General features: G+C 53.1%; 1 protein-coding gene across 7 annotated transcripts in view; it reads left to right on the top strand.

Annotated features, from left to right (window-relative positions):
* Nucleotides 1-15,981, top strand: part of DNMBP (dynamin binding protein) — a 34,023-nt gene extending 18,042 nt beyond the window's left edge. For 5 of the 7 annotated variants that reach the window (XM_032116634.1, XM_032116633.1, XM_032116632.1 and 2 more), the window contains 13 exons: nucleotides 7,471-7,658; nucleotides 8,263-8,362; nucleotides 8,873-9,020; nucleotides 9,542-9,559; nucleotides 10,228-10,427; nucleotides 11,477-11,607; nucleotides 11,839-11,943; nucleotides 12,129-12,257; nucleotides 12,710-13,042; nucleotides 13,462-13,644; nucleotides 13,720-13,918; nucleotides 14,016-14,467; nucleotides 14,747-15,981. In XM_032116634.1, coding sequence (XP_031972525.1) covers nucleotides 7,471-7,658; nucleotides 8,263-8,362; nucleotides 8,873-9,020; nucleotides 9,542-9,559; nucleotides 10,228-10,427; nucleotides 11,477-11,607; nucleotides 11,839-11,943; nucleotides 12,129-12,257; nucleotides 12,710-13,042; nucleotides 13,462-13,644; nucleotides 13,720-13,918; nucleotides 14,016-14,467; nucleotides 14,747-14,932 — 2,372 coding nt within the window. In that variant the 3' untranslated portion in view covers nucleotides 14,933-15,981. Of the gene's footprint in view, nucleotides 1-3,276; nucleotides 3,451-7,470; nucleotides 7,659-8,262; nucleotides 8,363-8,872; nucleotides 9,021-9,541; nucleotides 9,560-10,227; nucleotides 10,428-11,476; nucleotides 11,608-11,838; nucleotides 11,944-12,128; nucleotides 12,258-12,709; nucleotides 13,043-13,461; nucleotides 13,645-13,719; nucleotides 13,919-14,015; nucleotides 14,468-14,746 lie in introns of those variants that run through there. The other 2 variants (XM_032116636.1, XM_032116631.1) reach the window with 2 other exon arrangements.
* The last annotated feature ends 421 nt before the right edge of the window (nucleotides 15,982-16,402 follow it).

Raw genomic sequence — 16,402 nt, 5'->3', positions numbered from 1 at the left:
GGGTGTCACCGATGGAAATCTCTTGCGTCGCCAGCCCCTCAGTGTTGCAGTGGTCCCTTGGCTGTGCTACATATTGCATGCCCTGTGTCCTGGGTCCCCAAGCCATCCCTGGGTCTCCAGTCCTATCAAATAGCATCCTGGAGCTGGAGAGTCACCAAAGTGGAAGGCTTAGGCTGTCTTGGCATGGGTGAAATCATTGCATTTATGCTGTGGCTGTGTCAGAGTCAGCTGCAGACAGATTTGTGAAGCTTGGCTGGTTGTTGGAAGAATACTGGGGGGGGGTGGGGGGGGGGAGGAAGTGCCAGCAAGGTGCTGGGGTCTAGGCAGAGGGACAGAAGGAGCCCTTCTTGACAGACAGGCCTCCATGTGTCTGAAAACCTGTTAGTTCCTGTGCCCTTTCTGCCAGCATCTGTCTCATGTAGCTGTGTGTGTGAACTCTCCGTGAAGTGGGATTGAAATGGAGAGGAAAACTGTGCAACAGCCAAAGCGATGGCAAAGCTGGAGGCAGTGACTACCTTTGCCTTAGCATGAAATCTGTCCTCTGGAGATATTTAATTAAGCAGGCTCCAAAGGCTGCATTTCTGCACTCCCAGGCCACCCTGTTAGGGTGGGACTTTGCTCAGCTGTGTCCCCAGGGCGAGGAAAGGGAGAGGCTTTGCAGTGTCAAGACATCCAAAGGGCAGCAGGGGAGCCGGGAGGAGGCCAGGAACAGAATGGGATGGGAAATGGTTCACAAAGCCTTAGGAGGCTGGAGCAGTGCTGGCTTGTCCAGCTTTTGCAAGAGTTGAAGGGACAGACTGTGATGCCAAGTGAAAGTTTTCACTCTTCAGGGCTGAAGGATTTTTTCCCCACTGTGGCAGGCTCAGGGGCATGGGAGTAGCTGTAAGAGGAGCAGGGCAGGATGCCCTCATCATCAGCACCAGTGTCTCACAGCAGGAAAGGAGGGATGAATGCTCCAGGTATTTCAAACACTGTCTGTCCATCCTGTGGCCTGTTTCTGGCTGCAATTGTCTGTTACTTTCCTCCACCTGCCCTGCTGGGGCACAGTGCTGGACCAGCAGCAGCTCTCCTTGGTATGTAATGCTTGCTGCTGTAGCTGCCTCAGTGCAAGATCCCACCAGCACCTCCCCAAAAGAGCTCCCATTGTGCTTGGCAGCAGACACCCACCTACACAGCTGACAGGGAAAAGGCAGCTCTGGTTTTCCCTCAGTGTGTGCTCCAGGCACCTTTTCTAATGCTGTTTACTTCTCTCACAGGTTCCTCCTCAATCCCCTGAGTGACAGAAATTGCGACTTGAAAGCCCCAGTAGGGATCGTAGAGTCATAGAATGGTTTGGGTTGGAAGAGACCTTACAGATCATCTAGTTCCAGTGCCCCTGCCATGGGCAGGAATGCCACACACTAGATCAGGTTGCCCAGGGCCCCATCCAGCCTGCCTTGAATAGTTCCAAGCCAGTAGAGATGATCTTTTCTATTAGGAGGGTTATCACACTTCTTACAGATTTCTGTATAGTGTAACCGGGTGACAGCTACTTGGTTAGAGCACCTCTGCTGGGATGAGACTCAGATGTGACTGCCTGGCACATCAACAGGAGAACCCACCTGTCACAACTTTGCTGCTTAGTCACCATCACTCTTAAAAGTTTTTTGCATGTTATGTGTTCCATTTCAGCTCTGAACCCCAACCTTTTTCTCCTAAATTGGAGCTTTTTAGTTGATGGATATTCTTCTCAGGCAGGTACTGTCGTTAAGTAATTTTTCAGTCTTCAATTCTTTGTAGTGGAGTCTTAAAATACCCATGTCAAAGACTCGCAGGAAGACCTTTAAGTGTTTATTCTTCCTGATGCTCACTCATTTTTCAGTTCAGACTTTTAAAACAGTGGACTTGAGGGCTGGGTGAGGGATTCTGGGTGGGTGTCAATACTAGTTTACCTTGCTATGCGCCTGTGCCTTTGTCTAAAACCCCAGTTGTCCTCCACAACAGTCAGGGAACTCCTGCTGAATTTTGTCTGATCAAGCAAAATAATTACTCCCCAGAATACAATCCTGCATGTGGCTGTGTTTCTTGTTCCCATTAATACATTAATGCGTTTGTCTGCATTAAACCTGCTTGGTTTGAATAATTCCATCTTATCCAGGATACCCTGGATCACTCAGTGACTCATATGCCTCATCTTTATTTTGTGATCCTGTTGAATTGATCTTCAGTTCTCTACATGACAGCAGTGATTTTCCATTTACTTTATTATGTGAGATTAACTAAATCCAGTCTCTGTTTAGAAATGCCTTTTTTTCTGGATAGTCTCCACTGGCAGTGGGTTTTCAAGGTTTTTTTTCTTTTTTTCTTTTTTCTTTTTTTTCTTTCTTTCTTTTTAGAAAGAAAGAAGCAGAAAATTTATTGTATAATTCTACCTTTTTGCCAGGGTTGCCAAAAATGTTGGATTGTGTCATTGTAGGTTTTCTTTTGTCCTGGATGGAAATAAAGGTCTATTATAAAGTAGTATTTTATTTCTTCATTTAAAAGATGAAAATTGAATTCTACCATCCATGGATTTTTCTTGATGTCTTTCTTTTCTTATTTTTCTGTGCTTCAGAGTTCCTGGTGTATCTATTATCTATTATCCACTTTCTATGCTCATTTATATATTTATATTTGCTGTCTTTATTGAAGCACAGATACAGGACAGATTTTTCATCAGTACAGTTCTCTTCATGTTTTTTTCATGTCTATTTAAAACATCCTTTTAAAGAACTTTCAGCTTTCATTCTTTTTTCCATCAGTGTTTTTGCTCACACTTTCTGTTGATGCCCTGACTCAGCTTTAGCAGTTTAGCTCTTTTACACCATCATATTACTTCACTTTTTTCTGTGTCAAGGATTGGAATCATCCTCTGCTTACGCCCAATGCCATGGGGCTGTCTGGGCAACCAGAGGCTGTTTGGGGCGGTGGTTGTGGTCTCACCACAGAGAGATATCATCAGAGACATATCCCCACCAAGCAGGCTCTGCATTAGACACGTTTGGGACACCAAGCCATTCCAGTGGCCCTGGAGAAGCATCCCTGTTCTGCCCCCGTTCAGCTCACTGGTGTGTTACCAATGTCTGGAGTAAGAGTTTTCGCCCCAGCCAGATCCTGCTTCTGGCAGCGAGTTTAGCCTTTCGCTCAGATTAATTATTCCCTGCCCTAGTTTCATCGCCTCCCCCTCATGGTCGGCAGTGGCTCCTCCCCTCCTGGCCTCCACATACTTCAAATATTTGCAGCTGGTTTGTTTTGTCCTGAGTCACTGCTTGCCTGTGCTGAGCTGTGGGCCCGGGGCCGGGCTTGCCTCGCGGCTGGGTGCAGCTCCTCCGGAGATTCCTGGGGTTGTCGCCGGCGCTGATGGGCGGCACGTCCCTCTCCAGGTTGCGTTAGCGCCCGCCGGGCTGCGCCGAGCCTGTGGGATGCTGCCAGGTGAGCCCTGAGCACGAGCATTTGGGGGGCGATGCAGACCTTTGGGAGAGCCCTGCAGCGTGGTGCACATACTTCCCATTGGATCTGGTCTTTGTGGGCCAACGCTGCTCCCAGAGCCGGGCAGGGAAAACCTGCATGTGTGCTCCCAGTAGGAGGGTGGGTAATAACAACTCAAAGGTTTCGTTAATTGGAAGAAAGCTGATGACGGTGGCATTTCTCAGACGAGCAGGATGAGCCGTGTGATTGCGACAGCAAATCGCAGCCTCCCCGTGAAGGGCAGAGGTGGGAGTGTGCTCCATCTTCACACCTCGTTGCCAGGGCTGGGTTACGAGCTGGTGTTGGATCTCTCGTGGGTCAGCAGGGGTACTAGCAAAGCTCAAAAGCAGGTGCTCCTGGGAGGCTGTCTCAGACCATCAAACCAAGAAGAAACAGGAGAACAAAATCTGAGTCTCTGAAAATTGTGATTGAGAACATTGTTTATGGAAATGTATTTCTGAATGCCTATTTGGCAACTGTGTCATGGGTAAAGATGAATTTGTCACTGGATTGGAATTTGGTGGCTTCATGAGAAATACGAGTCATATTCCTGCAGGCCGACAAAGCCCATTCAAGCTGTGGTGCCTGTCTTAGCACCTTCAAAGTTGATGGGCATGATTAATCAAATCGAAAGGTAACATTTAAATTGAAAATCTGTGAAGTAAAATGGAGATCTGTTTCAAAAATACTTACTGGATGACCAAAACCCACAGCTGTGAAATTGGTGGGTTTAGTTAACTGCTTAATAAGCCTCATTTAGGGAAAGCTGCTATTAGACATACAAGAATGTGTGACAAACAGGAAAAAATAAATTGATGACAATTAACAGAGATAGTATGAAATACAAAAAGTGAGAGTTTTTAAATGCATCAGAAACAAACACTAATACATATTGGTTAGATATAAGAGCCAAATATTAAAAATAAATTCTGTATTTGAATATTTTGAGCTGCAAGTGTTTGGAAAGAAGTAGGACACCTTTTGAGTTCATTGCTGAAGGAGGATGCTGGACTAGTCATAAACAAGAAGAATCCTAAGAGACTTGACTGCAATGTAGCCTTGTTTTTGAAGGAATCTTGAAATTTCCAGGAAGAGCAAGAAGGCTGGAGGAGAATTAATTTGTATGAGTTTTCAAAATCATGCAAGTACTAGTACAGTGTAAGTGGGTAGAACTGGTTCCCCGCGTTGTGCCAGGTCAACCAAGCTGAGCTGATGACTACTGTGGGCTTAAAATCTGTACAGGGAAGGTTTTAATTTCTCTTCCATAGGCAGGGATTTGAGACTTGCCGAATAAGGATGTCATGGAGCTGGCAATCTCACAAGTGTGGGTTGAATCCTTGCCACCACAGGGTACTTTCTGTAAGGGCCTAACCTAGATTTACTTGCCTGGGGTTTGCTTGGTGGAGCATGGGGAGCTGCTGCACTTGCCAACAGCACTGGGCATCCCCAGCTTTGTTTTGGGGAGCTGGAGCCAAACACATGGTGTGACTGCAATTTCGCTATGGCTAAGGCTGGGAGCACAGCAGGGTTGTTTGGTGGTGCAGTAAACTCCTGAGGTGTCCTGTACAAAACTTAATGTGGTGGCATTTTGCCTGGGGCTAAATATAAAATCCTGTTCTTTGACCAAAGCAAATGTAATCTTTTCCATTTGTCTTCCCAAATGCTGCTGCATGGGTCATTTCTGGCTGTGATTTTGGCTTGTCTTCATTTTCGAGATTCTTCCCAGCCCACCCCATGCAGTAGTATCATCTCACCCGCCCACCCCCTCTGGGTTTCACACACCTGTTTGCATTGCAAATTAACACCTTCCTGTTTCTTCCCAGTTGCCTTCCCACTTGAGCTTGCTCTCCTGCAAAACAAATGCCATGCCTTCTTTAAAATAACTTATTTGTTATTACTTCATTAACTCTGAGCCATAAGGACTTGCTGACTGTATTATCTTGGTGTTTGGTTGTCCCTCCTGTACATTTTTCTGCTTGTATCCTGTTCAGGCTCCAAGTGCTTCGTCGAGGGATATCCCTGTGGGTGTTTGTGGGGGACCTTGCACAGCAGGGCCCAGTCTGCTGCTGTGACTTTGCAGATGCTGTGGAAATGCAAAGAGCAAAACCAGTTAAACCCAGCATCTGCTCCCAGGCCCTCCTTGCTGCGTTAGAGTTGATAAAGTTGATCATCAGGGACTGCTGGAAAGCCAAGACAGGCTCTGATGGGGTTTGTCTTAAGGATAGTTGCCAGTAGGAATCAGTGAGGCCTTCTCTTCCCAATGAGTGCCTACTAAATGTAGTGCTGGTTGTGTCACTGAGTCCTCCTCCATGGAGCTGGTCGTTTTGCCTCTCCCCAGGCTAGATTTCAAGGCAGGGCAGCAGAGATGCCAGCTTAGAGAGATGAGTATCTTCCTTCCCACATTGAGGGCATTTGAATGTTTCAGCTGGGTTTCCCATCTGTCGGGCTTGCAGTGGGAATGATTTTGAAGTTGTTCTTTCTGTGGAGAGACACAGTGGTTCATCCTCAGCCCAGGTGGCTGTAAGAACTTGCTGTTTGGTGCTGATGCTCCTGGTTTCTGCCCCAGCTGCTCTGCAGTGGGAAGGGCCAAAAGGGCTGGCATGGTTTCAGATAATCATGGGCTGAATCAGTGTCTCAGCTTGGGTGTCTTCTTTCTCGGGTTGTTTCAGTGTGAAGACCCCGGCCTGGGAGAGCAGTGGGCAGGATGCTTAGGCTGAGGCAGCAATTTTCCCATGCCATGTTTCATGCTGCCGTGCTGGGTACTGCCATCACCCCACAGGGCACAGCTGGGGGCTGCCTGCAGCCTGCCCAGCACCTGGGCAGAAGCAGCTGGGAGCGTGGGGGTTTCTTGGGGCCGTGCACAGTCGGTGCTGTGGTACCAGGATAAGTCCCAAGCCCTGCTAGGTGTCCCTGGGTTTAATCGATGCTGAGCCTCTGTTGCCTGAGGCTGTCACCGGAGAGGTCAGGGAGGTGGAGATCTGGAAGTGCCTGTTCTGCAAAAACATTCCCAGAAATGTCTGAGCTGGGACATGCCTGCAAATCTAAAAAAATTTCCGCTGATGGAGGGCAGCTGGGGCTCCGTAGCAGACGGCGCATTTGTGGAATCGGCCATTGACATGAAATGGGGTACCCGAGGCAGGCTGGGCGCTGCAAGGGGCTCCGTGCTGCCCTGAAATGGGGGAGACCCGAGTGTTCCTGGCCTCAGAGGGGTGACCAGGGGGCGGTCGGGGAGGGGCGGTGGGAACACTGCGGCCGCGGTTTCGGTCCGAGGGCACAGCCTTTGAACGCAGGCAGGTGGGGCAGAGCGCGGCTGGGCCCAGGAATCTGCGGGGGGATAAAATGTCTCAATGGGAGCGGGAGGGGGCTGGGCCGGCCCGGGGCCGCAGGTGGGACTGAAAACCAGGAGGAGAGCGGCCGCGGGAGTCTGGACGGGGCCGAGGAGGGCGGCCCGCAGCCCCGGGCCCTGCGGGCGGGGCGGCCCTGCCCGGCCCCGCTGGCCGGGATCCAGCTCCAGGCTTTGCCAGCGGCAGCACCATTGCGGTGCCCGGGGCCCTCCGCGGCCATTGAGATGGAAATGCCCCGCGGCTGCAGAACGGAGACCCCGCTCCCAGCCTGAGGGAGGGGTGGCCGCCATTGCCCGGCGGGGCAGCGGGGGCTTCCCTCCGTGTCCGCAGCCTCCCGGAGCCGCGGAGTTGGAGAGCGGCGTGGCCCCGGCCGGTATAGGGGCAGACCGTGTGGAGCAGGTTTGTTGCCCGGCGCGCCGGTGCCGGGGCTTCGCAGCGTTCCTGGTGCTGCGAGGGTGGGCTGTAGGAGCAGCCGGGTCTGCCTGCAGCCCTGGGGATGGCCGCTCTGGAAAGGCCCTTGGTCTCTCAGTAGTGCTGTTTCTCAGTCTCATGGGTTACATGTGTCGCAGTTCAGGTGCTATTTGGCTCCTGTCCTTGCAGCCTTGCTGGAGCATGATGATCTCGTTTATCTGTCTTGCAGAGATGACTCTCCTGTCCTCCCAGACACCATCCCTGGAGCCGTCCTCGGCCGCCACTGAGAGCGCAGAGCAAAGGATGCTGGAGAAGAGGGCCAAAGTTATTGAGGAACTGCTTCAGACAGAGCGGGACTATATCAGAGACCTGGAGATGTGTGTGCAGAGGATCATGGTGCCTCTGCAGCAGGCACAGGTAGGAGATGGGAAGGGAGGGAAAGCTGTGGTGCAGCACTGGTGAATTGGGGTGAGGATACTGAGTCCGTTTAGTTCTCTAAGGCGACAAAGCAGCACGGGAACCCATAAAGGAAATTTAAGCTATTCTGAGGGGAGGAGGGTGGTTCCCACAGCTCCATGCACTTGTTGCAATAGCCCATCTGCTGTGAGATGCTGAGCTCTCATCCTTGCTGGGAGCAAGAGACCTGGCAGCAAGTATCACAGACTGATTTTTCTGGGGCAGGAAAAGTTTATCTTCATTTGGTTTATAGGTTAAATTCATGGACAGGAGAAATAAGATATGGAGTCTTGGCATGGGACAGATTTAGTGGGGAGAGAAAGAGAAAACCAGGTGAGCAGAGGCAGAATTGCTGGGAAAGAGAAGGACACATAAGGAGTGAGAGTTTCAGTGCACTGGGGGACAAGGAAATGCATACAGGAGTCACTGCGATGAAAGGAGGGCGCACCAGGTGCCTGCTGTGAAGCTGAGGACTGATGCAGGAGGGCAATGTGGCGGGGAGGGGGGCTGTTGGATCTGACTGGGACATGTCATGATCTAGGACATCTCTTTTCCCATTTACTAGATGCAGAACATAGACTTTGAGAGCCTTTTTGGAAACATCCACATGGTAATTAACTTCTCCAAGCAGCTGCTGTCCACCTTGGAGGCTTCAGATGCCATTGGTATGAATTCTGCTGTTACCTTTTCTCAGAAGGCTGGGATGGGCGTTGCTAGTGGCAGGACATAACAGTTTAAATGGTGGGAGAGGATCACTGGGACTGGGCTTTCTCCCTGCTGGCCCCCATTGCTACTCATCAGTCCAACAGCGAAGCCAAGGAGATCTGTATTGCCCTAGGGGTCGCCGTGCTGAGACACAGTGCCTGTGGCCATCCGTGGCCCTTTGCCCCAAAGTGCTGCCAGCTTGAGTTGTTCAGGCCTTGGGCTGCCTGTGCCTTTGCTCTGTGGCCCCAGTGTCCAATGTCTCCACTACTCCCCCTGGGAGACCTGGATTGATTGAGCTCCCCGTGCTGATGGGTGATGAGGAGGGGTCCTGCATGCTGTAGTAGCACTGTCTTCTTGAGCTGTGTGTGCGGAACAGGGACACTGCATGTCTTATCATGAGACATGCCAGTGTTTCTGGAGGCAGCTGGGGACCAGGAGACACTGAAGTCCTGCTTTGCTGCTGTCTGCAGGGCCAGTGTTCCTGACACAGCGTGCAGAGCTGGAGAGTGTCTACAGGGTGTATTGCCAGAACCATGATGAGGCCATTGCACTGCTGGAAACCTATGAGAAGGATGAGAAGATGCAGAAACTACTTCTGGACCTGCTGGATAGCCTCAGGTTTGAGTCTCTGGCTGTGGTAGCCACCAGGCTGGGATAGGGGGATCAGTTTCCAACATCCCTGCCCCTCTGTCAGCAGTGTTTGGACAGTTCAGGTGGTGACTGGAGAGGGTCTGACTGTGGCACTGCATAATTCACCAGGCTCTGGGTTCAAATGGCCCCCTGCCCCAATGCACAGGTTCTGGGAAACCTATAGACCCCCTTAAAATCTGCAGAGAAGCCACCAATGTATAGAGAAGGTGGCATGTCCTGGCCTGAGGGCTCCTGTTCCCCAAACCCTGACCCACCATGGCTGGTGAGAAAGGAGCTGCTTTGCCTGGCTCAGTGAGTGCCAGGGCTCCAGCTTGTGGAGGGAAACGTCCTGGCAGCCAGCAGTGCCGACAGCTGCTGTGGGAGAATGGGGCTGCCCACTGCCCTAGCAGCCTCACTGGCAGGGCACAGACACTGGCTGTGGGATTGCACACCTGCCACCCTATTAACCCTTGCTTTTCTTTGCTTTTTGGCACTCTGTGGGCCGGCAGGAGCCTGTACAGTGAGTGGTAAGTGCATCCTTCCTCTTAGTCCCTGCTTGTCTGTCCGTGTTGGTCTGGCCATTCCCTTGTAACTAACCTCCTGCCACAGGCTGGGTGCATGCTGGGGAGCCCTAACACTGCTTTGTGGAGGCACAGCTGGGAGGAGAGGGGTGTCTGTGGCATGACTGCAGCAGTGGCAGTGGGTAGGCTGCACAGGTAGGCAGCACAAGTGATGAGGCGAGGGGAGATCTTGGGCAGGAAACAGGATTTGGGAGCCCTCAGCCCCAAGGAGCCAGGAAAGCCTTGCAGTGACTGTAGTCCTGCAGTCAGTCTGTCCTGCACTGGGGGACAGATGTGGGCAGTTGTGTGGTGGAACAGCATCTGAAACAAGTGGCTCTCTGGCATGTGTGAGGCTGTGCCTATGTGGGATTTCATGGTGGGTCTGGTAATGGAGAGGATCCTGGCTGGGAAGGATCACCTGGTGCAAGTGAGGACCAGAAACCTGGGGTTGAACTGAGAGCACCAGGAGTTCAGGAGTGCAATGAGTTGGGCATAAGGGCAGCATGACTTAGAGAGTACAGTGGACTTAGAGGCATTGTAGTTCTGGGTCTGGTTGGCACTGGTTTGAGGGGGCAGAGTTTGTGTGGCAGAGCTGGACTGACACCTGATACATCTCCTTTGTCCTGACTTTCCAGGGGTTGCACAAACTACATTAACCTGGGCTCCTTCCTCATCAAGCCCGTGCAGAGGGTGATGCGGTACCCACTGCTGCTGATGGAGCTGCTGAGTGCCACCCCCGAGGCTCACCCTGATAGGGCACCACTCACAGCTGCTGTCCTCGCAGTCAAAGAAATCAACGTCAACATCAACGAGTACAAGCGCCGGAAGGACCTGGGTGAGGAGCTGGGCAGAGACAGACAGGACTGGGTGTTCTGTGGTTGGTGTCTGCTGGCCACTGAGCCTTAGCTGGCAGCCATGGTCGCGGAGGAAATCTCACTGCTCAGGGAAGTTTGGCCTCATCACCTTTGTAACTGCCCTTCAAGTAGCTGCTAGTTGTGAGCAGATCCCCCTCTGCCTCCTCATGTCCAGCCTGCCTGGCTCCCCCAGCTCTCCTTGTGGGTTAGGAGCTATGACTCTCCCACATCTCTTGTGGCCTTCAGGCACCAAAACTAGATGCAGTACCCAAGTGTAGCCCCCCTGGGACTGAACAGAGGGAGAAAATTACTCCCTTTGATACCTGCTGGCCACCCTCTCTGTTTTCCCTTGGAAGCCCCTGGTTCATGCAGATCTTACACTTTAGGCCTGCCTCATAGCCCCACTGAAGCTGAGGTGACAGAGGCTGCCTATAATGATTGCTTGCATTTGCTAAAGAAGCAATATAGAAGCATACCTTGCGTATGTCCAGTGATTGTTGTACACCATCTCCTATGTCATCTTATGCTGGCATTATGCATAATCCTGTGGAAGAGCTTGAATGGTTTGTCTGCAAACTAGGGCATCTCAAGAACCAAATAGGTGGCACAGTGCTGGATGGGATGGGAGGTTATGATACAATATTTTACAAGGGCGTGTAGTGATAGGACTGGATAAACTGAGAGAAAGTAGATTTAGATTAGATATAAGGAAAAAATTCTGTACACTGAGGGTGGTGAGGCACTGGATCAGGCTGCCTGTAGAAGTTGTGGATGAAAGTGTCCAAGACAAGGTTGGATGGGGCTTTGAGCAACTTGGTCTAGTAAATGTCCCTGCCCATGGCAGAGGGGTTAGAACTAGATGATTTTTAGGTCACTTCCAACCCAAGCCATTCTCTAATGATGTGTGGGATTCTTCAGACTGCAGAGGCTTGGGGAAGAGGAGAACTAACAAGCTGATTGTTGATGAGGCAGTGTAAGACATGAGTATTTGTGCTTACAAGGGTTTTGATTTCTGTATCAATCTGTTTAGTGCTAAAGTACAGAAAAGGGGATGAGGATAGCCTCATGGAGAAGATCTCCAAGCTCAACTTCCACTCTATCATCAAGAAATCCAACCGTGTGAGCAGCCACCTCAAGCATCTCACAGGCTTTGCACCCCAGGTACTGTGCATCAGGTGCACTTACACCCTGCAGTGCTTCTCCAGAGGTACCTGCTGTCCCCCCACACCCTTTCCCCCGTGCAGCTCTCACCCAGGCCAGGGAGGCAGAGTGAGCGTAGGGTCTGAACCACCCATCTCTGCTGTCCAGCTTGTGGGCAGGAGGGCCCCACACCTTGCACTCTGGGAGGTGCTGAGTCCTGCATCACCTCCCTTGAAACACTTTCTCTCACAGCTAAAGGATGAAGCCTTTGAAGAGACAGAGAAAAACTTCCGGATGCAGGAGCGTCTGATCAAGTCCTTCATCCGGGACCTTTCCCTCTACCTGCAGCATGTCCGGGTGAGTCTGGGTGTGATGCCCAGCCCGTGGGGCTCAGCATGCCCCTCCTATCTGCATGGTGTGTCCCTGCAGTGCCTCTGGCCACGGCTCCTGCCTCAGCCCTGCAGAGTGGTCTGGGCTGCCCTGGGAGCCCCTTCTGGGCAGCAAGGATGGCTCATCTGACTATGTCTCTCTCCCTGGTGCAGGAATCAGCTTGTATGAAGGCACTGGCAGCAGGGAGCATGTGGGACCTGTGCACAGAGAAGGGAAGTGGGGACTTGGACCAGTTCCAGAAAGTGAATCGTCTCATCACCGACCAGCTCTTCTCCAGCTTTGTGAGTGAGGCTGTGCTCTCGTGTGCTGGGGATGCCCCTTGGGGCCCATTCTGGGGGTCTGCTGCAGATGGGCAGGCCCTGGGAGGCTGCAGGGAGAGTAACCTGGGAGAGCTGTGAGCATTCCTCGTTAGCTCTGCCCTCCTGAGAGCTTTGATGCCTGGGAGTTTATGAATGTGCCTGTTAGGTACACATTTTTTCAGCCATACCTGAAATGCTACAGCTCTTTATGTGAGTGGTTCAGGTACTTCCCATAGAGTTACCCATGCTGGCACAGTTATGTAAGATTATAGAATAATTGCTGTTGGAAGGGACCTCTGGAGCTCCAGTGGGTGCCATCAGGAGACAATGACTATACTGTCCTGGGGAGGTTGTGTGCTGGAGAGTGAGCTGCTGGCATTCACAGTGGGAAAGAGCACCTTGTCTCACCTTCTCACTGCACCTCTGCCCCTCAGAAAGAGCGGACGGAGCGGCTGGTGAGCTCGCCCCTGAGCCAGCTGCTGAGCATGTTTGCGGGGCCCCACAAGCTGGTGCAGAAACGCTTCGACAAACTCCTCGACTTCCACAACTGCACCGAGCGAGCGGAGAAGCTGAAGGACAAGCGAACGCTGGAGGAGCTGCAGTCAGCCCGCAACAACTACGAGGCCCTCAATGCGCAGCTGCTGGACGAGCTGCCCAAGTTCCTGCGCTTCGCCAAGGAGCTGTTTGCCAGCTGCGTGCGGGGCTATGCCGAGGCACACTGCGACTTCGTGCGCCTGGCCCTGGAGGAGCTCAGACCCCTGCTGTCGGTGGGTTCCCGCAGTGCAGGCAGCGCCCTGGGCTCAGAGCAGCACTGATCCCTGCAGGGTTTATCCCAGAGCATCACTGGGACCTGTCACATCGTGAAGGAAGCTGCTACTGCGGTTTCAGGCCACAAGTGACTTGTGGAGGGCTCCTGTGGGATGCTCGGGTCAGGCATTGCAGGGTTATGATGCAATTGTGTGTAGAAGGCTCTTGGAGCAGTGGCAGAAGAGCATTGTCCTGGGAGAATCTCGGGTCATGAGTTTGAGGACCACTTAGAGCTGAGTCCAGACAGGACTGCAGACCTGGGTCTTACACAAATCACAGGCAGGACTCAGACCCCTGCCGTGGTCTGCTCTGTAGCTCTTGGCTGCTTCTCCCAGCAGCTGTCACCTAACCAGGATCCCCAACTTTGCTCTGGTTCCAGTTGCTGAAGGTGTCTGGCAGGGAGGGGAACCTGATTGCCATCTTCCAGGATGAGCACAGTCGAGTCCTCCAGCAGCTCCAGGCCTTCACCTTCTTCCCAGAGTCCCAGGCGGCTCCCAAGAAGACTTTTGAAAGGAAGAGCATGGAACGGCAGTCTGCCCGGCGGCAGCCCCTTGTCGGCTTGGTGAGTGCCCTCTGCCCGGTGTCAGGGCTTGCAGAGCCCAGGACAGCCACTCACACCTGCCTTGTTCCTCTGCAGCCGACCTACCTCCTGCAGTCAGACGACATCCGAGCCACCCTCCTGGCCCGCTATCCCCCAGAGAGCCTCTTCCAGGCTGACCGCAATTTCAATGCTGCCCAAGACCTGGATGTCTCCCTGTTGGAAGGAGACATTGTGGGCGTCATCAAGAAGAAGGACCCCATGGGCAGCCAGAATCGCTGGCTCATAGACAATGGGGGTAGGTGGCTGTTCCCTGCCCTTGGTGCCTGCTGTGAGTCCCCTCCTCTGGTCTCCCTGTGCCCCAGTCTGAGCTCCCTTCCTCTCCCTCTCTGCAGTGACGAAGGGCTTCGTGTACAGCTCCTTTCTGAAGCCCTACAACCCCCGCCGCAGCCAGTCAGACATCTCCGTGGGCAGCCACTCTTCCAACGAGTCGGAGCACGGCAGCTGCTCTCCCCAAAGCAACGCCACCCTGACCTTCAGCCCCAGTGGGGCGGCTGTCACCTTCACTCAGAAACCCCTCCAGGACTCTGCCTCACCAGCAGATGTGTACCAGTCCCCACAGCCCCCACTGGAGGTGGACTCCCCCTCTCTGCCCCAGCTTGGCTCTGGTGACAGGACAGCCCCACTGGCTGGGACAGTGACGTCTCAGCGCCGCTACAGCCGCCTTGAGCCGGGCTGCAGCCCCAGCTCTCGCAACAGGCACCCCACCAAAGCACATCTCAGGCCCACACCCTCGATGGAGGACAGAGACTCTGGGCTGGAGAACAGCGAGTCAGAGGGCAACCAGGTGAGTCTTCAGCCACCCTTATGGGGCTGGGGATGCCAAGGGCTAACTGCTTAGTTTGGCTGGGGACTGAATCATCCTCCTCCCCAGCAGTGACAGGAAAGATGTAGGAGGTGGAGTATGAGACAGAACTAGGCTGCAAATGGGAGTGGGCAGAGGCCAGGATGGGGCCAGGGCTGTCACTGTTTGGGAAGAAGGACAAAAGCCCACACATCCTATGCAGTGTCAGAATGAGGCTGTGTGGTGTGACTATCCAACTGATGCTCTCCCCTTGTCTGGCAGGTCTACTACGCTCTCTACACCTTCAAAGGCCGAAACACCAACGAGCTGAGTGTGTCAGCTAACCAGAGACTGAGGATCCTGCAGTTTGAGGATATCACAGGCAATCAGGAGTGGTGGCTGGCTGAGGCCCATGGGAAGCAGGGCTATGTGCCCTCAAGTTACATCCGGAAGACAGAGTACACGTGAGACAGCAGACAGAGCCTGCACCCCATGCCTTGTTCCTGCTGAGACTGCTAGGGGCCTGGGGGAGGCTGGCCAGCCCTGCAGCCCCCACTGCTCACCCTGAGGCTGTGCCTCTTACAGCTGTGCAGTGCTCCTGGGCCCCAAGACACTGTCTGCCATTACCCCTTCAGGGGAGGGAAGAAGGGTGGGCTGGCCGGGTAGGCATGAGCAGGCAGCTTCTATGAGGGCAGGGGTGAGTTCACCCCTGAGGTGTGTTTGACATCCTGTGTCCAGCCAGGAGCAGGGGAGCAAAGCTTAGGGCTGGGGCCTGCCCAGGAGGGTAAGGCTTGACTAAGGCTGAGGAGCTGCTGTGGATTTAAATTGTGGAAGGCTATTGCTGAGTTTTTGGAGGTTGTCTTTAGTCAAGTAGTACTAAAAGCAGCTCAGACCCTGTGAATGTGCTCCCTGTGCAGCAGGAGCCTAGTCTCACCTGTCTCTGCAGGACTGGGGGTGGGACATTTACACATTGCCTGGGGAAGCAGCTCTGAGGGTTGCTGGGAGTAGTTGAGCTCCAGGCCTGGGATGGGTATGGCCTCTGAAACCCTCACAACAAAGCCCGCAGCAGGTGCCTTCTCCCAGGGGCTTGGCCTTTCCAAGATCTGCTGATGCCAGCAGCCATCATGTTCTCATCTTTCAGGTGAGCCAGAAGCCCAGAACACCATACCTTTGTCAGCAAGGCACGGTATTAGTTGTGCCCAGGACCCATCTATGCACTGGCATGCCCCACCTGGCTGCTCTGGGCTGGGGCAGGGCAGAAGCTATCCTTCAGCGTGTTTCTTGGGGTGTCTGACCAGAATTGCCTCACCTGTGCTTTCCTGCACAGCATGGGAGAGGGTGCTGACATTCTGGAATGGCAGGACCATCCCTGGGAAGGGTGTGTGGTGCCTTTTGCTGGGTTGGTGTGTGATACTGCTGCTGCCATGTCCTGAAGGGAAGAAGTTCCCTTCATGGGGTAATGTTTGTATCCCCTGTACTGCTGCTCTGTAAATAAAGATTTACCCTTGTGTATAGAAGGTGCCTTTGCAAGTATTGGGAGAGCTGGGAGGAGTGTCTGGCAAGTGCGGGGAGCAAAGACCACCGACTGCATCCAGAACCTACAGGGCCAGGAAAAACATTTCCCTTTCGGTGGGGTCCAGCATTCTGCTGCCTTGGTGTTTGTGCCAGCTGCAGCTCAGGCACAAGGAAACCCTCAGAGGAACCTTCTTTATTAAGATGAAGTGGTTGCACTGCCCTCTTCCCCCAGCTGGGAGAAGCCCCTCAGCTGGGGCTGCAGGGCAGTAGGGGCTTGGTGGGGGTGAGTGTTTGCCCTGCTCTAAGTGGGCACCTGCTCTCTGCATGCCAACAGCTGAGGTCAGGCCCAAGAACAAGTCAAGGGTTTGTCAACAGTAACCACCATACTTTGTGTGTGCCTGGCTGTAGCACAGAGGTGTGCTG

Source organism: Corvus moneduloides, chromosome 8, assembly GCF_009650955.1.
Source record: "Corvus moneduloides isolate bCorMon1 chromosome 8, bCorMon1.pri, whole genome shotgun sequence".
NCBI lineage: Eukaryota > Metazoa > Chordata > Aves > Passeriformes > Corvidae > Corvus > Corvus moneduloides.
The sequence above is the reverse complement of the archived record's forward strand: the minus strand, read 5'-3'. Positions and strand labels throughout refer to the sequence as shown.